Source organism: Crocodylus siamensis, chromosome 1 (genome assembly GCF_052110815.1).
Source record: "Crocodylus siamensis isolate JL-2025a chromosome 1, ASM5211081v1, whole genome shotgun sequence".
Lineage (NCBI taxonomy): Eukaryota > Metazoa > Chordata > Crocodylia > Crocodylidae > Crocodylus > Crocodylus siamensis.
Window position 1 is genome coordinate 303,517,070 of NC_143395.1, and position 26,164 is coordinate 303,543,233.

The 26,164-nt window shown below is 43.9% G+C and overlaps 1 protein-coding gene across 3 annotated transcripts in view; it reads right to left on the minus strand.

Moving 5' to 3' along the window:
- Positions 1-10,020: 10,020 nt before the first annotated feature.
- Positions 10,021-26,164, minus strand: part of EDAR (ectodysplasin A receptor) — a 127,764-nt gene continuing 111,620 nt past the window's right edge. For 2 of the 3 annotated variants that reach the window (XM_090021410.1, XM_090021419.1), the window contains 6 exons: positions 23,975-24,103; positions 23,806-23,880; positions 23,424-23,496; positions 22,179-22,338; positions 14,970-15,030; positions 10,021-12,653 (listed from right to left, as the gene is read on the minus strand). In XM_090021410.1, the coding sequence (XP_089877536.1) occupies positions 12,334-12,653; positions 14,970-15,030; positions 22,179-22,338; positions 23,424-23,496; positions 23,806-23,880; positions 23,975-24,103 (818 nt within the window). In that variant the 3' untranslated portion in view covers positions 10,021-12,333. The remainder of the gene's footprint in view (positions 12,654-14,969; positions 15,031-22,178; positions 22,339-23,423; positions 23,497-23,805; positions 23,881-23,974; positions 24,104-26,164) is intronic. The other variant, XM_090021429.1, reaches the window with a different exon arrangement.

The window sequence follows — 26,164 nt, forward strand, 5'->3', positions numbered from 1 at the left end:
TCTCTTCCCCCTTGTCCAGGTGATAGATCACCTGGTCATAAAAGGAAATGAGATTGGTCAAGCAAGATCTACGCACAACAAACCCGTGCTGGGTATCCCTCAGGATATTGCCATCAGCTAGTCTGTTAAGGATGGCCTCTTTGATAATCTTTTCCAAGACCTTGCCCAGGATATAGGTCAGGCTGATGGGCCTGTAATTTGCCGGATCTACTTTCCTCCCTTTCTTGAAGATAGGCACCACATTGGCCTTCTTCCAATCTTCGGGCACTACACCAGAGTGCCAGGAGTTTTCAACGATCCATGCCAGGGGCTGAGCTATGATGCTCGCCAGCTCCTTGAGTACCCTTGGGTGTAAACTGTCAGAGCCAACTGACTTGAAGGTACCCAGCCTGTGAAGGTGTTCCTTCACGAGGTCAGCTTCAATGAAGGGTAAGGAATCTCCCTCACCCAGGCCTCCCTGAATCACAGTGGGCAGGGGCGGTCCATGGGACTGTAGAAAGACTGATGCAAAGTAACCATTTAGCAAGTTTGCTTTTTCATGGACATCAGTTGTCCCATCTGGTTTAGCAGGGGTCCAGTGTTGCCCTTGCTTTTCCTCCGGCTCCCCACATGTCTAAAAAAGGACTTTTTATTATCTTTGATATTTGTAGCTAGCTGGAGTTCCATCACAGCCTTGGCTTTCCTGGTTTGCTCTCTGCAGATCCAGCCCAGAGCAGAGTATTCCTCCTTGGTGGTGGGTCCAGCCCGCCATCCTTTGTAGGTCTTCCTTTTAAGATGCAGGAGGTCTGCCAGTTCCCTGGAGAGCCACGGAGGCTGCTGTGCCCTTTTGCTGTCTTTCCTCCAAGATGGGATGGACTTTGCTTGGGCATCCAGGATTGCTCCCCTGAGGAGCAACCACTCATCCTGAACCCCACTCTCCATTGGGTTGTGGCCTTTTAGGGCCTCTCTGACAAGCCTCCTGAGCTTGTCAAAGTCAGCTTTCCTGAAGTCAAGGACCTCTGTATTACTGACTGACTTGCCAGCTTTACAGCAGATGGTGAAGGTGATCAGCTCGTGGTCACTGTCACCCAGCTTCCCTTCAATCATTAGGTCACTGATTGGGTCATCCCCGGTTGCCTGTACGAGGTCAAGCAGCGCCTTACCTCTCATTGACCCATAGAGGTCATCCATGCACGAGAGAAAGCTTTATGACCATTTGGATTTGGCTGAGCGCTCCTCCCACAAGATGTCTGGGTAGTTAAAGTCTCCCATGACAGCCATACACCAGGAGCGTGTGGCCTCAGCCAATTCCCTGGCAAATTCCTGATCAAGGTCTTGACCCTCATAGGAGGTCTGTAGTAGACACCCAGCATAGTATCTCCTGTGCTGTGTTCCCCACAGATTTTAACCTAGAAGGTGCCGTTGGCTTGCAGGAATGTGTAGCTTTCCTTGACATAGAGAGCTACACCCCCACCCCTTGTGTCCGCTCAATCCCTCCTGTACAGGGTATAGCCATTTATACCCATGGTCCAGTCATGGGTGGAGTCCCACCAGGTCTCTGTTATTCCTATGACATCGTAGTTATTTGCATTTAGCAGGAGGACAAGTTCCTCCTGTTTATTCCCCAAGCTCCTGGCATTTGTGTATAGGCACACAAGTGTCCCCTTGGGGGCTCTAGCCTTGCCTACAGATTGTTCCAGAGCTGGGACAGGGGTGGGATCCCTTATGTGCCTTGACCCGCTGGCTTTGCAAGGGTTGGTCTGTGGGCCAGCAGTGGCAGTAGTCCCCCCATCCCCCGGTGAGTTTAGTTTAAAGCCTGGTGAAGCAGGTCAGCCAGTCTGGCTGAGAAGAACCTCCTCCCCAGCGAGAGAGGTGGAAGCCATCCCTTCCCAGCAGTTCACTGCCTCTCGCCAAAGAGCGGACTGTGGTCGTGAAAGCCAAAGCCTTCCCAATGACACCAGTGCCGCACTCTTTGGTTAACTACCTGGATACTCCTCTCCCTCCTCAGCCCATGGCCTGAGACAGGGAGGATCGACAAAAACACCACCTGCACCCCCAGACCCTTAAGCCCCACTCCCAAATCCCTGTAGTGCCTCATGACCTGACTGGGAGTGCAATTTAAAAGATTAATATTTGTAAATACATTGTGTAAATTTGTAAATATACTGTGGCACCGTTGACTGACTTCTCCGCTAGCAATTTTTTTCAAGGACTGTTTCTAAAGTGTATTTGGGGAAACAGGCTTCTTTGTACACAGACAAAGGATAGACCAAAGGATTCATTCTGGCTACTTGCAGTTTTGCTTGTTTAGCCTTGCGTTTTGTAAATTCATACCTGAGTTGTATTAATGGAGAAAAGCTTGGCAAAGAAAATCTTAGAATCATTGTCAAAGCATCCCAATTTATATATTAATTGTTTAATGCTTTTCATCCAAGAAGTTGATTGGGAATGAAGCATCCTTCAATTGTATAAAGACTGGATTGGATAATTGACAGCAGGCTGGTTTTAACCACTATGGCAATGATTCCTTTCAAAGAATCCACTCCTCTGCCCCATCATAATGTGACAAGGCAGTTATATGGCAACTGTTTACATTTTAAGCTTGCTTTCTTATGTGATGCAGGATTTTGCAGGTTTTACAGTGAGCAAATTATGATCTGCCTATTTGCAGTCAGCCAATCCTTGCAGTGCTCAGAGTTTGAAGCTCAGAGTTAGTCCAGTTCCTCAAGTCCACCCCAGTCCCTGGAACCACATCTCTAACATAGAAATGCCTCATTAAAAGCTTCTGAGCATTTGGAGAGACAAGAAGGAGACTACTCAGCTGGTCTGGAAGGTAAATCTCAAACAGACTTGGGCCAGAGGTGTAAAACCCCTAGACTGCTAGAGGGTGCTCTGGAGGAAGAAAGTTATCCAGGTTGTAGCCATACTAGAGGAAAAGACAATCGGGACTCATAGTAGAGATGGTATCTTGTATTAGACCAACACAATTTTTGCAAAAAAAAATCTTTAATTGCAAGCTTTCAGGCACAAACACCCTTCATCAGTCATTGGAGAAAAGATTGTAAAAGTTCTCCTGCTTTCCCAAGCAGGAAGCAACTGTGACTACCTGAAACCTGAGATCCTGCTCCTGCCTTTGTTTCAAGGTAATTTGCATCATCACAGATCCTCACAGGAAATGAGAGGCTTCATACCAGCTACGAAGTGACTGCCCAGAGGAGTTTTCCATCTATTGACTCCTCTGTGAAATCCTATGAAATATGAACTTTCATTTCTACCCAGGAGAACTTTTACAATCTTTTTTCCAATGCCTGATGAAGGGTGTTTGTGCCCAAAGGCTTGCAATTAAAGAATTTTTTTTGCAAAATCTTGTTGGTTTAATAAAAGATGTCATCTCTACTACCAGTCCTGATTGCCTGGAGGAAGAAGCACATTTCCTACACAACTCCCTTTCACTCTGAATCTGGAGATTCTTATGATACTTAGAGGCAAGTGACAGACTCCAAAAAGGCAGAACCAGGCTTTACCTTCATACATAATCTTGCTAATGAAAAAGGGAGTGAAAATCAGGGTTTAACCTCTTTCTTCTTGGTGTCCCAGAAGGACCATTTGCTGGGTTTTGTAGAGCAAGAATCTGAGTACTCTGTATTAAACTTACTGCTCCTCTCCATCCAGCAACATGCCTGGACCTGCAGAGAAACCTTCACCATGATTCCTCATGAAGCCCTGCATCAGGTTGCAATGTAATAGGAATTTGTCTGGTGCGCAGCCTAGGGTCCTTGCTCCATCAGAGAAAAAAGTTAATATTTCACATAAAGCAGAATAGGAATTACACTGCCTGATCATTGGGCATAAGCCCTTGTTCTGCCAGGCAAAGGGATTCAAAAGCCAGAAAGAATATGTCTCTCCACCGCTCTCCTACTCCAGGCTGACTCCACCTTAAGTGTGAGGAGTGAATCAGGTAGTCTGTGGCCAGATCAGAGGCACTTGAGCATTCCCTTCTAATGATGTTAAACTGTCCTAGTAGTACAGATACGCAAGTTAAAAATATCCCTGCTTGCGCTCAAATGTTTTCTTGCTGTACTGGGCACAGTTCATAGTTTTATGTTAGGTTGCTTCTGCAGAACACATTTGGGTGCTAACAAGGCTGGGAGAGCAGATGAGAAACCTTTCAGGTTCCTGAGTACATCTAGCAAGTTACTTCCACAATTGATGTCCTCATACCAGGATGAATAGGCCTCTACTTCTGTCTTGTGTACAGCCAAGGGAAGTACAACATCTAAAAACAAACAAACCCCAAAAAACCTCCCAAAAAACCAAAGACAAAGCAATATGCAAGTCAGACTGCCAGTGACTGCAAGACACTCATTAAAATATATTCCCTTTTAAATATTATTAGATATACATTCTCCATGTGGTTGCCCATACATACTGCCCTTAGGATATTATAAAATATAAATGAGGTCTTCTGATTTTAAACCAAATATATTTAACAGATTTTGGCAGCTGATGCAACAGTAGCTCCACTAATGAAAGGTAGTCACACCTTCAGAAAGAAACTACCTTCTGAAAGACTGCCTATTGCTCTTCAGACCAAATCATTTTCAGATATTTAGTAAGGAGATCCTATGGGTTGCTGGCAAGTAGCTCATTTCCAAAGCTGTCATCTTTGTATGAAGTAAGAAGTCTTACTCCAGTCAAACCTTCTGGGTAATTTGTGATGAGAACAATTCTTCTAACTCATTGGCTATAGAACAAGGGTGAGTAAAATACAGCCTTCAGGCCAGATATGGCCCATCAACTGATTGGATCCAACCTGTGTGGGGTGCCTGCCAGTTCATTAGATTTGGCCTGTGGCTGCCCCACAGTGCTCCATGTTGGGCTGAGCCCCACCCTAGGCAGCCAGTGGGTCCAGTCCTGGCCGGCTGATGGTATGGCTGCAGCTGCCCAGGTGCTGCTCAGCTCCCCTTGCCTCTGCAGCAACTCCTCCTCCTGCCCCTACTGCAGTGCTATGGGCAGGGAGCTTCAGCAGGGCAGCTCATACCCCAGTGTGTGGGGCTCTGGCTCCAGGTCTCAGCTGTCTTCCACCCACTCTGCCCACCCAGCTCAATGAGCAAGCATCTGCAGACAGCTGAGTGGGGTGGGAGGCAGCTGGGAGCTGGAGCCAGAGCCCCACACACTGGGGCATGAGCTGCCCTGCTGAAGCTTCCTCCCTGCCTGGAGCAGCACAGCAGGGACAGGAGCAGGAGCAGGAGACATTGCTGGAGGCGAGGGGAGCTGAGCAGCACCTGGGTGGCTGCACCCACACTGGGAGCAGCCCCTCCGGTAAGCTGTGCTTGCTGGCCAAGGCCAGGCCAGCAGGTGTGAGTTGGAGGATGGCATGGGCTGCCCCTGCCAGGTGTCCCTGCCAGGTGTGGTCCCATGAGGAGTGCCGTGCGGGCAGCTGAGGACCACACAGCCCAGGTGAGCTCTGCTGCATGCGTGCCTCCTATCCCTTCACCCCCAACCAGCTCCTGGGACCTAGCACCCAGACAGTTCCCCCCCTCCACCCACACGTGCACACACCCTCATACACACCCCTACCCCCACCCTCACACATCCCTCACAGGGCAGACACATGCAAGGAGTGGATTGTGGTTTTGCCCCAGGCCATGGCCCTGCATATTTCTGCTGACAGACCTGGGGCCCCAGCCCTGACCCAGCATGGTCCCCACCCCATGATCCTAGGGTCTCCATGGAGACTGGCTGGACCCACATGGGCAGGGCATGCATCTAAGTGGGGAGCTGCCTCTGGGGCCAGGGCCAGGATCTTGGAGCAGTGACAATGCAGGGCTGGAACAGAGTTGCAATCCGTTCCCTGCATGCCCCTGTCCGTGGAACTGGTGCCTGTTGCAGGGGCAGAGGCACATGGCATCACACGAAGCTCCTGAGCCAGTGGCAGTGTGGTGAAAAGCCAAGCAAGCATTGGCAGCCTATCTCTGCCCCATGCACAGATCCAGGGGCCCTGTGGCCCCCATGCCTGCCCTGAGGTGCACGCAGTAGCAGGGAGTAGTGTCCTTCCATCATGCCCCTGGATGAGCCACCCAGGCTCTGACCATTGCACCACCTGCCCCGGGGACCCGTTCATCCCTGCCTCTGCCTCCCTCACCGTGGGGGCCTTAATCTTCCCCCTTCCCCCAGCACAATTACCTACTGGCTGCTGCTCGACATGCAGTGCTGTGTTCTTGGCTGTGTGCAGCAGGCTGCTGCTGGGCTCTAGCTGTGTGCAGCCCCTCCCCCTGGCCTTCCACGTGCCACTTCCAGGTCATCTGTGTACTACTGGTGGTATGCATACCCCAGTTTAACAACCACTGAAGTATGTGATTTTTCCTCTGAGTGGGTTGAAAGAAACTTGATCTCTACTTTAGCTGTTTGCATATATGGTAGCATATATTTGGTAATCCCATGCTTCAGGGTTTCTGCTAAGCACTTGCTGGGATCAGGAAGATATACTTTTCCTTCCTTCAATGCATGATCTAGCTTCTGTGCCTAGCTCCTTGTTTTCTTTTGAAGTATTGGACACTGGCCAAGCTGGAGGTAAAAGATTAGGTACAATGATCTGGTGGTAGTGAAGTATATCTTGGGTGGTCTCTGGCTGGTGGGTCTTGTGCATGTTGGGTCAAAAGAAAACCTGGTGTTTGTCAGGAAACAAAATTTCCCTAGGTGCGACTGGGAGGACCAGTGTGAAATTTTGCTTATCTCTATTACACAGAGTATGGTCCACTTCCTAGGATTCGCTGAGAATATTTTATCTATCAAATTTCATTCTATCTCCTTCTCTCTTCCTGTGCCACATTGTAGATTTTTATAATCATGCATTGTTATATTTTTATAGATTTATGGCCACAGTTTAGAAAGTGACTCTTCTTGCAAATCCTTTTGAATAAAAGTTTCCTTGTAAATGCAGGGGATTGGAGTTGATGGCATGAGAAGTCCCTTCCAGTTCTCTGTTTCTATACCTTGTTGAAACTAAGAATCTTGGTTTTCTGGTGTGTTTCTCTTGTTTAATGAAAGCAATGTTTTGAACACAATGAATTTTGACTAAGTTTTGGGTTAAATATTATTCCTTTGGCAAATGATTCCTAATAGATTACTTTTCTTCAGTCTTTCCTACCCTTAGCTATTAAGGAGCATCAATACTCATGGAATCAAATAATGAATATATAATGTAAATCATAAACAAAAAGTATTTCTTCGTTTTCTGACACATTCAAGTTCCTTCCACTTGGAAAATGTTTGGTTAATGTATCATAAGCTGGTTTTCTTTACCAGAATAGAAGCATCGAAGACACTGTATGTAACACTTCTCTCCAGGCTAGCAAGCATCAAGGGTAGAGTCCAGCTTTAACCCTCTCATAATTACTGCCAAATTGGTGGTGGCTTTTGACTGAGCAGCCAAAAACCACAGTGAATTCAGCAGCAGTTGTGAAGAGGTAACACTAGCTTTTGCCTGAAGTGGCTAGCGAGCTGGATGAGGGCAAGTAAGCTACTGCATGTGGTCAGATCTTGCACTTATAGCTCTGGAATAATCTTTTTTTCTACATTCTGGGTGGATCTACATGTGATATGAATGCAATGCAATAAACACTGACGCAGTTTGCCCCAAAGTTTATTGTTCCCGGGCACAGCTTTTACCTGTGTGCCCAGGACCGCAACATTTTGAGGACACACAGAAAAATGCTGCACCTGGAAGCAATGCATTGCATTAATATCACGGGGCTGGCTGGGGCATGAGGGTGCTACAGTGCGGGGTTAATCGGCAGGCAGCCCCCACACTGTAAGACCCTCATGCTCAGCCATCCCAGGTCACCATCTACAGGTGTGTTGCGGCACAGTAAATAAGTCTGCCATAGTTGTGTCAGGCAGTACTATCCTATGATGAAGTTAATTAGTTTACTCCGGCCTAATAGGGGCGCACATGTAGACAGTGACATTTTACTGCGGAGCTAATTAGTCAACGCTGCAGTAAAGTGTCTTGTGTAGATGCACCCTCTGTCTTCTAAAAACAAGGTGTGTGTCTTATTTGGGAGGGTATGATATGTAAGAAAATGTGGTAGGTATTTGGGAAGGGTGATCCAAAAAATCTGCATGTAAAGCAGGGGGCTGCCTCAGAGCTAGCCAGTGCTCTGCTCAGGTTTGTATTTTAACTTCCACTTTATCTTAGGTGCCTGAATTGGGACTAGAGAGTGTGTCTCCTCCATTCATTATCCTGAGCCTGGAGACCCCTACAACTGTTCCACATAGGAGATAAATGGTTTTTTTTTTCTTTCAAAATGTGGCTACTGGTTATGCCACCACTGCCACCACATCCACCTTATGTAACAGTTAGTGGTTATACCACGTGCCTAGGAATTTGGGAGGTCAGTGCTGTTCTTCATGCAGTTGCTGCCACCACCCCCATCCACCCCCACTCTGTGTGTGGCTGCTCCCCCTGCCTCCCCCCCACAGCTCCGCAGGGGTTTTCAAACGGGTGAAAGCCCCTGCCTCAGATAACCAGAATTTTTAGATACTCGGCACCCCACCTGTGAAAGCCTAATAGTCAGGGCACAAACTGAAGAGGGAGGAGTTCTAGGTTCTTATCCCTACTCCCTGGATTGTTTTTTTTTTTTTTTTGCTTTCTATTAAATAGTTAGTGAATAAAAAATGGATCGGTACCCAGAACTATCACATCTTGGGTGAGCTTTTAAACGTCTAGGTTTGTAGCCAGGCTCCCTGTTGCAGACTATCTCTTCCTGATCCCATGAATCTTGCATTTCTTGCTGCATAGTGGTCCAGTTTCAATAAAAGGGATGGGAGAGCATCCTCATCCTAGTCTTCTGTTTTATAGTTTCATAGCTGGTAGGGTCACAAGGGACCTGAGCAGATCATCTAGTCCGACCCCCTGCCATGGCAGGAAAGAGTACTGGGGTCAAATGACCCCAGCAAGGTGTTCATCCAGCCTCCTCTTAAAGACCCCCAAGGTAGGAGCCAGCACCACTTCGCTTGGAAGTTGGTTCCAGATCCTAGCCACCCTGACAGTGAAGTAGCGCCTCCTGATGTCTAGTCTGAATTTACCCTCTGCCATCTTGTGACCGTTATTTCTGGTCACTCCTGGTAGTACTCAGGGGAACAGGGACTCCTCCAATGCCTGCTGGTCCCCTCTTACCAGTTTGTAACAAGCCACTAGATCCCCCCTCAGCCTTCTCTTGTGGAGGCTGAACAGGTTCAGGTCCCTTAGCCTCTCCTTGTAGGGCCTGCCCTGCTGCCCCCTGATCATGAGAGTGGCCCTCCTCTGGACCCTCTCCATGTTGTCCACGTCCCTCTTGAAGTGCAGCTCCCAGAACTGGACGCGGTACTCCAGCCGCGCCCTGACCAGTGCTTCATAGAGTGGGAGGATCACCTCCTTGGACCTGCTCAAGATGTATCTGTGGATGCATGCCAAGGTGAGGTTCCTTACTGCCTCTCCACACTGCTGGCCCATGTTCATCTTGGCATCAACAGTGTCTCCAAGATCCTTTTCTGCCTCTGCACTGGCGAGAAGGGAGTTCCCCAGCCTGTAGGTATGGTGCTGGTTCTTCCTCCCCAAGTGCATCACCTTGCACTTGTCGGTGTTGAATCCCATCCTATTCTCATCCGCCCACCCCTGTAACCTGTCTAGGTCCAATTGCAGCCTATTCCTCCCATCTAGTGTGCCCACTTCTCCCCACGTCTTGGTGTCATCTGCAAATTTGAACAGGGTGTTTTTTACCCCTTCGTCCAAGTCGCTGATGAAGATGTTTTGCTCACTCTCAGAAGGAAGATGTGAGATTTTACTCCCTGATGGTCTAGAACTCAAGTATCCTGTTTCCTAGCCAAGTATTTTAGCTGCCAGAACCACCACCAACAGTATTTTACTAGAATACAGATCCCTTCATGTATGTTATCTAGACCTCCTGTACAACAAGTGTGCTTGCTAGGCCCTGATTACATTTAATTTCAGACCTGTAAGACAATAAGTAATTTAAACGAATAAATGACTAACATTAGCACATTTCATATCTTAATTTTATTAGCTTATTTATATATTTATATTGCACAATACAATAAGTTATATATACAACATTAAACAAAATTATTAGAAATGATATCTTTGGGCAAGATGTACAGAAATCCTGTTTTCATTCATGTATATCTTTTGTGTAACACAATAAAATATTTCTATACTCAATAGAATAATGTTAAATAGTCTGTTCACATTGGCAACATTGATTTCCAGGCCTTACTGTCTTTGAGGGTCAATAAACACATTATTACTGTAATATGTCTTTACATAAGTAAATAACATATTAATATCAAATAAAACAAATATGGAAGATCAGCCCTTTTGGCTGAAAGTTTACACTGTAATTATACACTAGCATAAGAACAGCAACTTCCTTCCCTTTTTATTTTTGTTTTATAAGTAGAGATAAACTTGAAATAAAATTTTGTATCCAGGCAAAACTCTGGCCCCACTCCAGTCAGTTTGTTACTATCTTCACTTCAAATGAAGACAGAAATTCACCCCTGCTTTTAAGTATCTGTTAATTCAGGCCTGTGTCACTCCCAAGTTTTAGGTTTAGGCCGATGCCTGTTGCTTAAATATGAAAGCAAGTGAAGATGGCTGCTTTTTTACGAATAGGTAAAGGACAGAATTATAAGCCTGTTCAGCACTTGCAAACTAATTTAGCAAGATGGTTTTATAATTATTGCCAGATAATATGAGGGATAAATAGACTTCAAAGAGAAACTAAAAGGATAATTAAGTCTCATGTTGGAGTATGTAGCTCCCAGGCTACTCGAAATAAGCAGTGTAAAGATCAGCAAATATGGACACCAAATATTGTTATTAAATATTCAGCACATAATTATAACTCTACCACAGTTACGTTCTATATGCTTACTGGTGAAAAACTGGTTATTAACTTCAAAGATATGACTGACTGATAGTTTTATAACATGTTTGCTCAGTCGTGCAATCTGTAATTAAAAATAAATCTTTGTAAATCATGAAATTTCTTCTAGATTAATAATAACACCTGCTGAAACCTGTCATCACAGCATTTTAGCAAGGAACTGAACTGCAAATTAGCCTACCAGGTTTGTTAACAGCTACTGGCTTCTGGTCTGTGATTATTGACTGAAAAAAAACCCATCCTGCCACAAAAAATAGATTTGTTAACATTTAGAAGGAAATAAGATATATTGTTGCTGTGAACAACCTCAGTCTAACGCCCCTATAAAAGGAATTGACTCATGAGGAACTATTTTCTCTTCAGCAACTGCTCATGCTTCATACTTCTGTAGGCATATATAATAGTTTTTAAAAGCAGTTGCCTTTGTACTCTTTAAGTGGCTCTTTTACTGATTCTGCTTTTTTTTTTTGTTTTTAATGTCTTATGCAATCATTTTTATTGCCTAGAGAGGTTTTTTTGTAAATACAGAAGATATTAAAATATGTTCCTTTTAAGTTAAAAGTAGTCAACTTTCTAACTACTGTGTCTTTAGTCAGTTAGCAGTATGCATTAATAAATTTCTGAAATGTTTGTGTAGACCAAGAATGCATTGACATATAGACAGTCATTTGAGATCTGTTGATGACCTTGATCATTTTTTTCTATCTGGAATTATTAGTTAAACTAGGGAAACTGTGAATCTAGTTAATGTACACACTTCTTTATTCAGCAAATCCATAGGATAAATAAGGAATGAAATAGGTTACCTATTACATGTGTTAGAAACTATAGAAATGTACAGGCATTATCTGTATTCCATGGTACTGTATCTGACTGTAGCTTTAAATTACTGAACAAGGCCTGACATGATAGAAATATCTTTAAATAGTTTAAACTTTCTTCAAAAACAGGATACCAACAGACTAATCTGCATCCATTCTTGTAAACAGAATGGAAAACTGGCATTAGTGTTCATTTACTATCAGCAACTGTTTAACAAAAGCCATTATGTCTAATGAAACATTTAATCTTGTATTTCTCTGAAGATTTTTGCTCTTTTGTTTGTGTGTCAAATTCAGTTTCAACTGTTGTCTCAGTTCACCCTTTAGAATGACAGAATATGTAACTGTAAGGAAAGCACCAGTTCTTTTCAATCCCTCTCCAACATCCTGGACACGCTGGTCTTGGACTTGGTGTGCTTGCAGATCCTTTTGAAGTGAAGGGAGCTTGTGGGAGCTAGGGTTATTAAGGTGCCCTGACCGCTCTTTCACCGGGGTGGTAACTGGCCTGGCACTTCCTGGGGGCTCCCGCGCCACTGAGAGCCCCACCAGGCCACCCACTCCCAGCAGGATCACAAGCATGACCATCAGGAAGCAGCTGGTAGTGCAGGTGTAGGCGATGTTTGTGCCCATTCCAAAATATCTGCGCACAAAGATTCAACAGCATCCAATCGCTCAATTTGTACCAGTTTGGTTAGAAGTTCAGGGATACTATAGCCAGCTGTACTGATTCGGTCAAAGAGCTGCATGCCATCTGTCATACCACCTATTTCATCTCTCTTTAATCCAAAGCTCTCAGCAAGGTGGCGCCATGTTTTCACAATGGCTTTTTCAGTGTTGTAGGTTGAGCTGAGCATCCTGCTCGTCTTCTCCAGGCAGTCAAAAGGCAGTTCTGTGGGACTGAGACCTGTCAAAGAGGAGATTCTTAGTCAGGAGCTTCAGTACACAGATTTTGATGACTACAGATGTTTCTTACAGAACAATAAGGATTACTGTAATATTCAATAGTATATACTTAAACCAGGATACCACAGTAACTACATCTAACTTTCTCATGTGTGAATTAACCCAACTGCCTGGTACCCTGGTGACTATTATGTGTACTGCCTAAATGAATTGCCCCAAATGACAGTATGGGACTGGTAGAGTCTTGTAAGGAGAGAAGGAAACCTGGAGACAATAAGGGAAGAATGCATGTGGGAATTTGTATGGGAAATTATTCAATAGTTACTTATTACTGTATCCCTGTCTCAGCTACCCCAAGTAGCTGCAGAAATATCCCAATGAGCAATTCCACAGATACAGATGTGTGAGTTTAGCAAAGGCATTTTGTTTTTCATTGCAGGCTAGTCAACAGCAGCCAGAGTTCCAGCAATGTCAAATTCAGTTGTTGCTTAATGGCACAGGGAATAACGCACTGATAGTCATCCCCTCAGATGGGTCTGGAGTAAACTAGATTACCTAATCTGATGTTTCCCTGACTTTGTTGCAAGCAGCATCTCTAAACCATAGCTAAGCACATTCATCTGAAGTTATGCAGAAAGCATAACAAGGCAGCACCTTTATAGTCTAATGTTAAATTAGACTAACCAAGGGTGCTTGGCTCCTGCCTTACAAGCTCACAGGCAGCAATCCAGCCCCTAGCGCTGGGTTATCTGTGAGGAGCCCTGCAGACCCTGTCCCTGCACTCTAAATGAGGCATGCAGGGTGACACAGGGCCCAATCCCAGAGTGCGCGGGTTGGGCAAGTGTGCCACAGGGACCCTAAAGCCTGGTGCCAGCATGCAGGGGTGGTGAATGGCCCAATCTAGCCCACAGACCAGTCTCATGCCTGTAGGGCAAAAACCATGAGCACTGCTGATCCAAACCATTTAGAGTTAGTCTACAAAGCGCCATGTTGCCTTACTTTCTGACTAGCCTGTTTAGGTGCCCAAGTGAGATCCTATTCCAGCCTTCTTGAGTCCCTGAAAAGCTAACACACAAGGTTGATTGGGTATTGTTCCTATTCTCTGCTTTTTGTGACTTCATCTCAAAGCTAAGATGACAAGGCATGTTATAAGTGTAGCCATCTTAATATTTTTTCAGGGATTTAAGCAGACACATAAATGCAATCCTATTCTACCCTAAATCCATTTAGATACTTAATAGGTGGAATAGGATCTGGCCGTACATATTTTTGTAATGATAAACCATTCTTGCAGAAATAAGAGGAATGCAGATGCTGCAATGATGCCTCTTGTCTTCATGTGGAAACTTTCCAGGCACAGTCCCTTCACAGGCGGTCTCTGTCATCCTTAATGTTAATTTTCAAAGGCTGGGTTTAAGCACTGACCCTAGGGCCGGGGTTTGCTTTTTGACCATTTCCAAACCCCACTCAACTATTTGCAAATGACCATTTCCCATATTGCAAGATACAATATGGGAATATACACTTCCCAGAACTATCCTCTGACTTTTGTATTTACTTTTTTATATATATGGAGTTTTTTCCTGTTTCATGACCAGTAGCAATGAGCTGAGACCTACATTTTTCCAGATAACACACGCACAAAGACTTTTGTAAAGTGGAAAATAAATATGGTTTTGCCCTTTGTTACACGGAGAAATTAATCTGCCTAGACCTGGGATCAGATTACTACCTGCAGGCTGGCTTGACCCTGGGAACCACTGGATCTACCCCACAGGCCAGCTTTAGCTGCAGGCACTCTCCCTGTGCCACTGTAGAGACACACCGGTGGAGGCCAGATCCTAGCACTTGTGCGCCCACCTCTGACCCAGGGTGGGTTATCTGGCCCACAGCCAGAATAGGTTGCCTGGCTCTGGTCTAGACCATACAGGCCATCAGGTGTTAAATAGGTTTCACTCTATAAACACTGGTTGACATGGATGTGGTGGTTTCAGGATGTGGTGACAGTGAGGTAGAAGGAAGGCACCTAGGGGCACAGAAAGGCGAAACACTTGTCTGACATAATCTACAACCTCCTCTCCCCTCCTCTTCACCCCCAAACCCAAACCTTATTTTCCAACTTCTTATCAAAACATATTTTAACTCATTTATTTAACCTGCTTAAAACAAGTAACTTATACAAAGTATGTTCTCTAGATTGGAATTTTCTCTTTGAAGCATGTCTTTTCATATGAAGGTAAAGGGGGGGTCTATTCCCAGCAAACAACTGTGATTTAATTCTGTGTACATTTTCTGATTATTTCTTGTTCACACTCACCTTCTGCAACATCACATACATTAGCATATACATCAAGAATCTTTTTCCTTCGACTTTGAATCTAAAGGGAACGAAAACATGTTTTAAAGAGTTATATTTCATTATATTTTTAGTCAAGTGAAAAGATCATTCCTAGCCAGAGGCAACCAGTCACAATGCAACTGCTCCAATGCTTTAGAAGCTCTTCTTTTCAGGGCTCTGAAAACACTGAATTGCATAAAGCCTCCTAGGTCTTATGCTGAAGATTCATAATGGAGAACAATACAGTGATTTAAGAATAAACATGCTTTTTTGCTTTCCACTGTAGGGAAATCTCACTTTCTTCCAGGGTTGTATAATTTAGATCAGTGAAGATACCACTCTGGGTGTTTTAGCATTTAGTTCCTTTTATAAACCCCACTCAACTATTTGCAAAGAGAGCAAATTAAATAGCACAGATATATGCCTAAATGCAGGAGCTGTCAGGTAAATTGGACCAACAATGATGAACCAAATGATTCTTCCAACGCACTGCAAGAGACTTAAATTTAGAGGATTTTTTGCAGATTGACGTTAGGTGTAGAACCAGTCATATCATTTTCAATTAAAACTATTTTTGCCCATATATGGTGTTTCATAAGCTGAAAACATTTCAGAGATGTAATAATTTCAATTAAGTTTTGGACAGAGAAGATTTCTGAGGTCAAGGGATCTTTGATCATTTCTGGCAGACGCTTATCTCCCCCCCCCCCCCCCCACACACACACACACATATGATATCTAATATATACTGCTTTGGGAAAAGCCTTTGACAAGATCCCGTTTAGCAAAATCATGTTAAAGCCTTTGGTTTTGTTTCAATGCTAAACTAATTTCTAAACCTCAACATGAAAGGGAACGATCATCCTTCAGATAGTTCTAATTAAAAGCAAGTCATTAGAAAAACTGGCTTCTTGATGAGACTCAAGCACTGTCTACAAAAAGCCTCTACTTTTCACAAAAGCTATTTAGAAAGAAGCCAAACTAAAAAGGCGCTTTTTGGACATTTTTAGTTTTGTGGGGAGATTTTTGTTCGCAGTTTTGTTTTGACTGGACTACAGAAGCCAGCTGGGTCTCTAGACCTCTGGTTCTCAACCTTTTTTGTAAACATGAATGGCCAGTCCTGATCCAGTAAATAGTTTAAGTAGAAAACAACCCCCTGGCCCTGCCAGTGCCCCTCAGTCCCAACCTGCTGCCTCCTGCCCCTAAGCCCCAGCCCCCCGTGTGTGGGGCAGGGGGTGAGTGTATGGAGAAGGGGGGAGGTATCTGGGGCATAGGGGCCCCCAAACATATCTCTTGCAGGCTGGAGCTCTGCCAGCCTGCAAGGGAAATGCCACGGTTTCCCACATTTTTGTCCTTTAAAGGAGAACCCATTTTTAAAGATTGTTGATCCATATTTAAAGTTTGTTCATGACCCTTTCATATATTCTTTGAACCCACTTTTGGGTCACACCCCACGGGTTAAGAAACGCTGCTGTAGACTATGATTATAGGCCACAATTAATTGAGTGCCCTACTCTCGACTTGTCACACAGGTTTGTATCAGGTCTTCACATACTTCCTATCTGATGAGATGAGACTGCAATTATTTCATGGATGTTATATAATCTTCACATTATGTGTTTATAGTTTCGTAGTTTCTAGGGTCAGAAGGGACCTGAGTAGATCATCTAATCCGACCCCCTGCCATGGCAGGACGGAGTACTGGGGGTCAAACGACCCCAGCAAGGTGTTCGTCTAGCCTCTTCTTAAAAACCCCCAGGGTAGGAGCCTGCACCACTTCTCTTGGAAGTTGGTTCCAGATCCTAGCTGCCCTGGCTGTGAAGTAGCGCCTCCTGATATCCAGCCTAAATCTACCCTCCACCAGCTTGTGACCGTTATTCCTGGTCACTCCCGGTAGTGCTCAGAGGAACAGGGACTCCCCCGATGCCTGCTGATCCCCCCTGACTAGTTTATAACAGGCCACTAGATCCCCCCTCAGCCTTTTCTTTTGGAGACTGAACAGGTTCAGGTCCCTCAGCCTCTCCTCATAGGCCCTGCCCTGCTGTCCTCTGATCACGTAAGTGGCCCTCCTATGGACCCTCTGTATGATGTCCACATCCCTCTTGAAGTGCGGTGCCCAGAACTGGATGCAGTATTCCAGCTGTGGCCTGACCAGTGCCGCATAGAGGGGGAGGATCACCTCCTTGGACCTACTCGAGAGGCATCTGTGGATGCATGACAAGGTGCGGTTGGCCTTCCTGACTGCATCCCCACACTGCCGGCCCATGTTCATCTTGGCATCAATAGTGACTCCAAGATCCTTTTCTGCCTCTGCACTGGCGAGAAGGGAGTTCCCCAGCCTGTAGGTATGGTGCTGGTTCTTCCTCCCCAAGTGCATCACTTTGTACTTGTCTGTGTTGAATCCCATCCTATTCTCGTCCGCCCACCCTTGTAACCTGTCTAGGTCTGATTGTAGTCTGTTGCTTCCATCTAACGTGCCCACATCCCCCCACATCTTAGTGTCATCAGCAAATTTGAACAGGGTGCTTTTCACCCCCTCGTCCAAATCGCTGATGAAAATGTTGAACAGTGCGGGCCCGAGGACCGAGCCCTGCGGAACCCCACTGCCCACGTCCTTCCAGGTTGAGAAGGACCCATCTACCACCACCCTCCGGGTGTGGCCCTCCAGCCAGTTGGTGACCCATTTGACTGTGTGGGTGTCGACATCACAGTCCCCCAGTTTCTTGATGAGAACAGGGTGAGAGACAGTCTAGGAAGGCAGAATAATTTTTTCAGTTTTTGAATCAGAGTAGTTATTATTATTTGGAGAAGCCATTTTATAAGCATGTTAGTAGTTAATACTGTATCTACTTAATTCTAAAATGTGTTTTTTCTCCCATTTAACCTTAGAGGGGAAACACCCTTATCTTGGAATCAAGTACAAGATGGTGGACAGACAGGCTGCTGTTGCCTGCCCCCTGCCACCTCTGCACCTCTTGTCTCCCCCCTCCACCCACAATTCCCCTCATCTCATAACAAATTTATAAATTTTCTTTGTATAGAATCTAATTATTTTCTAGTCATCTTAAATTCAGGATTGTCTTGGATATGGATACATATGGTATATTTTTCCAATGGGTTTTCTTAGACCGTCTCCAAAAGTATCTACAATCCCCCACTGTATTTTCTACTCTGAAGCTGTCCTTATTGCATTGTCTCTGAGCTGTCCTTATTGATTGTCTCTGAGGCAGAGAAGCTAAACAACACTTCCTTCCCAAGTCTAGCCAGAATGAGGTAAGACACTTTCTTCTCTAAGGACAAAAGTTGCTGAATCTGTGCCTCTCCCAGCCCATGTGTAAATGTACAAGGCTGAGTTTTCATTTTGGATCTTCTGTATAGTAACTTATTGCATAATATTTTAACTAGGACCTAAGAGTACAGAGCAAGGCAGATCTGGTTTTAAAATTCCCTCTGTATTTTTCTAGTTTTTTCAATAACTTTCCTTCACCTTGCTTAAAGGCCTCTTAAAACCATCATCTGTTTTAAATGGGTGCATCTACACGACATTTTTACTATGGAGCTGACTAGTTAGCTCTGCAGTAAATGTCTCAATGTCTGCACGTGCACCCCTATTAGGGTGCAGAAAACTAATTAACTCCACAGCAGGGTCATACTTGCAGATACATATACGACCCTGCTGCTGAGGTTTTGGGGGTTTTTTTATGCACAGCAGTGGACGTGTAGTCACTAACCCATCTGGCTGGGGCGCTTCAGTGCAGGGGACTGCCTGCTGGCTAGCCCCGTGCTGAAGCTCCTTCAGGTCCCAGCCAGTCCCGCCGCAGCATGTTGAACCTTGTCAAAGTAGCCTCAGCTAGCAGGCTAACCCCTGGAGTTCCCTGATAGCCAGGGCTGCTCCAACCCAGCTCAGTGTACTGCAGACTGGGTGCACATGTAAACAGCATATCTGGGAGCAATAAACTTCTGAGCAATAAGCTCTGGACTTTATTGCTGAACATTAATGGCATGTGTAGATGCACCCAATGTTTTCTTCTCCAGCCCCAGTGAAAATGCTACTGTCATAAATGCAGGGGAACGGTACTCATTCAATTGTGGAACCTGAGGCACTGAAGTTGAGAATCTGGGTACAATCCATGCTTTCTGAACATTGCTTTGAATACTCTGTTAGAAGCTTCAAGTCATTATAAGTGTATTCCAACTGAGGGTCTAAGAGAAGTGGTGGTTGGGACTAGAACAGATGACATATTTCTACTAGAATAATTGACTTTTGCAACACTGAAAAAAAGGAATGGCCAGTAGGCCTGTGTGAGTCAGTAGCAATCTGATCTAGAGCTGCGGACCAGGTTTCTAGCTCAATCAACCAAAGTGGCTCCGAAGCTTGGGAGCCGCCTCGGAGATCCGGCCATAAGGTATAATGGAGAATCAATGAAATATCTATAGCTTTGTTGGTTTTTGTCTGATTTGGATGAAATTTTCAGGGATGATAGACTCTGCAGAGAGCATGACGTCTGCCAAGTTTCAAGAAGATCAGTGCAGGGGTTTGGGGAGAATGACATCCCAAATTCTTGAAAGCAAAACTCCTGTTACATTTACATGTTACACCACAGGGGGGTGAATACTGTGGGGTAGTAGCCTATGCTGAGGCCACAGAGCCTGCCAAGTTTCAAGATGATCAGTGTAGGGGTTTGGGGGAACTGCACCTCAAGTTGTGGACAAGCAAAACTCGTGCCATGGGTGACCCTGTGTATGTTAAGGCACAGCGGGGTGACAGTTGCAGGGATGGTGGCCCCTGCTGCGGCCATGACACCTGCCAGCTGTTGAGGAGATCGGCGCAGGGGGGTTCTGGCGTGTGGGACTGACTGTCTGTGTCTTGGGGCAGTTGATTGTCTGTGTTCTTTCCTCTCCTTAGCTTAGTTTTATAGGTGCTAATTGATGGCAATTAACTGGCTATATTAGCTAGGTCCTGTGCATTGAGCTGGTCTCTGAGTGAATCATGATTGATTGGTAAGTGGTAACACAGTAGCTTAGCAGCCAGGCCAAGATAGACACAGTCCCACAAGCACCCATGGCATGAGTTTTGTCTGTCAGCAGCTAGGGGTGCAGGGCCCCAGAAGCCAGAACCCCCCCTGCACCAACCTCCTCAACAGCTGGCAGGCATCATGGCTGCAGCAGAGGCCACCATCCCTGTAGCTGTCACCGCGCTGCACCTTAACACACACAGGGTCACCCATGGCACAAGTTTTGCTTGTCCACAGCTTGTGCTGCAGTTCCCCCCAACCCTTGCACTGATCTTCTTGAAACTTGGCAGGCTTTGTGACCTCAGTAAGAGCTACTGCCTCTGCAGATTTCACCCTGCTTTGTTGTAACGCCTAGACGTGACATGAGTTTTGCTTTCAAGAATTTGGGGTGCAGTTCCCCCAAAACCCCTATACCGATCTTCTTGAAACTTGGCAGACTTCATGCTCTCTGCAGAGTCTACCATCTTGGAAACTTTCATCCAAATCAGATGAAAAATAACAAAGTTATAGATACTTTATTGTTTCTCCATTATACCCTGTGGCCAGACCTCAAAGGCAGCTCCGAAGCGCTTTGGAAGCTCTGAACCGCTTCAGGAAGCCGAATGAAGCCAGCGCTTCGACCCAGATGTGCTGCTTCGGAACCTGAAGCCTCCGAAGCGTCTCTGGATCCGAAGCTGTGTCCGAAGCCTCGCATAATTTTGTCTGATCTTGTATAGAGTTATCGCTGAGTGGGATAAAACCAGTGTAACTTACACTGAAATAGGTGTAAGCTTTCTACAGCTTATTGCAGAGTAGCCATTTGCTCAGGTCAAAGTGAATATTATCACAGCCACTTAGTGGTTATTGTAATACCTGCCTATCCTGCCTGGGACAGATGCACTTCTGTCTGCTCTGTAGCCTAATGTAGTTTACTTCAGTGTGCAAAATTTTGGTACATTATGTTAGTGTAGAGGTGTCTTCTGCTCAGGCCCTATGCCTTAGACAACCTAACTAGCCAAATAAGGATCCATCTATTGTATATGCAGCCTTATAAGATGCTTTCATTTGGTCTGAGAACCTGTGTATCTAATATAAATCCAATGTGGATTACAGATAGACAGTGGTGATATGTGCATAAGAAATACTTCAGAAGAGAAGAGGAGAAAAATGCAAACATTGAGTTAGTAGGTTATTTCCAGCTGTTTGTAACTTGCTAAAAGAACATCTCTCTAGGGGCTGAAATGTTCTCTCTCTGGTCCCAGTTGAAAGATAAGCTATTATGGAAAGTTTGAGCTAAATCAGTTAGGAAATAAATATGCCATACCTAAGAACACAGAAATCAGAAAATCCTATTGTTAAGGTTCCTAAAATTACATGAACCTAGTCATATTTATGCACACATACTTTGTTTAAATGTATGCCTTGCTATCTTATATTCATTTTTTGTTAAAATATATACTATGAAATGTGTAGTGTTCCAAAGAGCAAAGTCAGATTTGCTGGTGGGACTTTACTTTTGAGTCTCCTTTTTTGTGCACTCAATTTTTCAGGCCTTTACCATGGATCTTATGTGCACACAGAGAATTTCTAGAACTGGGCTATCCAAACAGTGGGCCAAAGACTGCATGCACCCCCTGAATGGTTACCTGTGGTCCCTGGGCTCCCAGTCTGGGTGCCACTCCTCCCATCTCTCTCCTGCTGCTGCTACTGTAATCTCCAGTCTAGCTTCTGCTTCCTGCTTCCCACCTCTGGGAATGGAGTAGGGCAGCCTGCAGGGCCGAGGGAGCTGATAGCAGGTGGACTTGGGTCACCCAGGGCCACTGTACAGTGCAGGGCCACTGCTGCATTGGAAGGGGGGAGGGTGTAGTGTAGCAGTGCTGGCATAATACCACACGGGATGCCTCCTGCACAGCGTGACCCACATGACATGCAGCTCAAGTGAGACTGCAACTTGCAGCTGGGGGTATATAGGCTGCAGCTACTCAGAAGTTGGACATCCCTGCTCTAAAACACCGAGGGAATACTATCTGCTGTCTGCACAGGTGAGATTTGCTAACATTTTATTTTTATCGCCCCAGAGTTTCCTATAGATTAGGTCAATTTGCAGTCTACTTTTTTGGGGTGCTAGGAGGTGTGCATATTTAAATACAAATTCAAAATGATTTTCCACATTTTGTTCTGAGGACAGTCTTACCCCAGTTGATTTGTTGTTTGTTGAAGATTTATCCCTGGCCAAATGGACTAATGATAACAAGCACCTCTCTGGGGCCTCTTGCTTGTCAACTGCAGCTTCTTCATCACTGTCCATACTGCGACTTAAAAGTCGTTCGTTCTCAGAAGAGGCATCATTTTCACTGAAAAATGAAGGGTAAGGGTGTCTTACCAAAGCCTTTTATAATCTGATTCCAAATATATCTTTTCTCCTTTCTTCTAGAAATGGAATATGTGTTTTCATCCTTTTAAAGGGACCATTAAGATTAAATCCTACTATTGAGGATGTAGGTAAATGCTCTAAATTACACAGTCATGCATACCCATTGTAAGGGGAAGACTGAGCCATTTTACAAAGGTTGTTTTCTTATGATTTTCATCTAGGACAAAATTCTGGCTCTTTCTGCTTCTCTCTGTATTTAAGAGAGGTCAAGGAAGAAGGTTGCTGTGAGATTGAGCCATCTATGTACTGATCTCTGAAGCTGTGGATAAGATGCATCCTTGAGGTCTGCAGCAGGGGATGCACTCTCCCATTGTAGCTGATAAATAGCAGGGCAGACTTATTGGGTATCTGAAAACTATAGATCTGGAGCAGGCTTAAATTTCCAAAATGGAGCTGTCAGGAGAGAAGACAGCCCTATAGAGCTTATGAACTGTACATTAGAGCACTGAGAAAAGACACAGCACTCCTTCCAATAACATTTCCCACCCAGTTAGTCTGAAAACAGACATCAACTTTGTGCTGCCATAAAAAAAAAGATCTCCATTTGCAGAGGTATGCCCCAAGTTGGTTTCTTCATTTGTAGTTTTCCCATAAGACTGGGTCCCTGAAGCCCAGGAGCAGCAGGGACCTGACCCTGTAGGACAACTGGCAATGTCTTTATCATCCATTAAAGCAGATCAGCTGGGCCAGGACACATCCCAGCTCTGCTAATGCCACAACAAAAATTACAACTGTTTTTAGCTTTAGTATATTTTCAAATCTAAGTCCTCTCCTTCACAGGTCCAAGGAATGGGGTTTCCAGTTCTCCCTGGTTTCTCTCACTGCTAGAAGTTATTAAGTCCATATTTTCTTGTGATAAATGCATTAATTTCTTTTTCATTATATATCCTTCTACATATTAAATATACGTATCCATTTCCCTCTAGTGTCCTACAACAGTTATTATGCTCTTTTTTCACTTTAACCAAGCTAAAAGCATGTTTATGCCTGTTTTTTCTTACATACCTCTTAACAGTCTTAGCTGGAGTTGCGGTCAATTTTTCAAACTCCTCTTTCTCTGCAAATATCACTACATTTTCTGCAGATCAAAAAAATAAATGTTTACATTGGCAGAGACTGCAAGTGATATTTTTGCCTCACCAGCTTCTCTAGCTGGCAGTTTTACTACAAACATAAATCTCTCTGTATGCTACTAACATTTTACTTGCTATTGAGAGGATTAAGTGAAATTTTGGTAGTATGGAAATCTTTTTGCATACGTCTTTACTAAATGAAAATGGAGTTCAAGCAGTTAAAAATGGGAAATCGCATGAGATGATGGATTGAGGGAATTTAAGCCTTGTTTTGTCTGGTGTAGAAAAAAGAAACACTATAAAACAACTCAGACCTTTTACTTCTTTCTTCTCTTCTTGCATATTGGCTTGGGCTTCAACCGTTTTTACTGAATGGCTGGTGCAACAGGCTAAAATACAAAGAATTCAACTTATTAATGGTCATTCTTAGCAACTATCTGGAAGAAACACTTTGTAATTTCAGTTTTTATGCTGTGCAGTTACCTTGAGCAGAAGGCTTAGTTTTCACAATGTAAAACATGATGATCAAGACAATGGCAATAGCCATTATGAATATAGTAGACATGGCAATGATAAGAGCAGTAGCTAGATGACCTTGTCCTGAAAGATCTGCTGGAGACACAAAGAAATAGGTTTTTTGTAAAGGAGGCCTATTAAAGCCAAAGAATACTTATCAGTTTGAGGCCTGCACTGAACTTAAATCCTGCACAATGTATCTGCTTTGGAATTGATAAAATACTATAGAATATCCTTTGCGCCTGATATGCCGGTCACTATAGTTTTACAAATCTATGGAATTTGATCTCCAATAACCAATTAATAGCGCTTCTGAAAATATGAGATCACATGTTTATGCAAAGATGAAGGAAGTTACATTATCCCCTCTGGGGTATTTTCCTGAAATACATTGTACATGTAATGTTTTCAATAAGAAGACATTTATTTTTTGCTACCAAATTTTGACATCTTTCCATATTTCAACCTTTAAGTGGTTACATAAAACTATTTTGTTGAATTTTATTGATATAGTTCTCGGTGTAAATAGGAAATGTAGGCAAATGATGTGGTCGTGATGTTACTTTGCATCATTTTTTTCTAAGCCAGAATGGAGCTGTTGCTATAAAATTTAATTTATCTTTGTTTCTAACAGGATGTTAATAACAATTGAAACAATGGTCCTTGTTGCATGGTAATTTTGGGCAGCTCCTAGAGGACTTAGCCCCTGGACTCTCTGTACATTAACACCTTAAAGTTGTTTAAAGCACTCATTATATGGCTCAAAGTTATGCCCCTCCAGGGCAGGATTATCTCTTGATCTGCACAACCCAGCTCCTTAAGATGTAGCCACTCCCCACAGATGTGTCACTGAGGCTGAAGGTGTGACTGCTCCAAACTCCTACAAATCTGATCAACATTTGTGTGGCTCACAGTATAAGGTGTAACAGGGCCCTATAACAGGTTTGTAGGCCGGATTCTGTTGAGGAATACACACATGCAGTTGTCTTTGGTGGGATGTATGTCCATGTCCATGTCTAAGGATTTGCTTTGTCTGTGGAGAGAATATGGTGTTTCCCCATATTATAACTTATGGGTTTGTAGTTCCTTATGTGTAATTGCAAACAGCTGCTAGCTTTCAACTCTGAGTCAAAGCTGAACACTCATCTTAATTGTTAAGTCAGTATATTAGCTTTCATGTATACAATGCAAAATAGCTCAGTGAAAGAAGATGTGTGTAATGTTTTCCATGGAGCTAGAACAACATACCAAGTGGGCAATCAGTTGGTAATGTTTCATTAGTGCGCATGTTTAAAATGCCATTGTTGGAAGACTTTTATAAAGTACAGATGAAAAATTTAAATACATTTGGTGCAATTTGCTTTGGTTTATATGAATAATAAAACTTGTGTTATGCCATTTGTACAAACACATCTCAGTTAAATAAGAGTTAAAACTGAAATAAAACTTTGATAAAAATATGATGGGAGCCAAAAAGAGAATCTTAAAATAAATAATTTAGTCATCAGAACAGGAGCAGCTCCTGTCTATACAATGAACCTGGGAATGACTACAAGGAAGGAATTGATTGAAATTTTTTTCCTTGCTAAATGATTTTTTTCCTCATCATCACAGCAATATCCTGAAGGAAATAAAAATATGTTTTTGTTATGAAGTCTGAATATACAGCTACTGACAATATAGTGTCCTGGCTACCAACATTTTTCTACTAGTAGAAAGCCTCAGTAAATATTATCATTATGAAAAGTAAGTCTAGAAGCTTTATTCAACAACTTATCTAATTCCAACCAGCAGTATTTTGGATTGATGTGGATAAATCTATAAAATGATGCGACATCCATAACTGGATATTTTGTCAGCAGCATGATGAAAGCATGAGGCAGGTCTGAAAGATGTGCATGACAATGAAAAGCTGTCCTCACAGATCCCTAGGGCACACCACAGGAAGACAGCAGTGCTGTCTAAACTGAAACATAGTAACTATGTTTGCTGCCCTCTTCAACAGGAATCAAGAGAAGCTACAAACTAACAATAGACTAGCAGGCATGTCAGATAAATCCTATGGTCAATGCTATTGGCATCTGAAAATGGAAACAAAACTTCAAGTACTAAAGCAAATTGGCAGAATTGAATAATGCATAATTCACTGGAGCACTC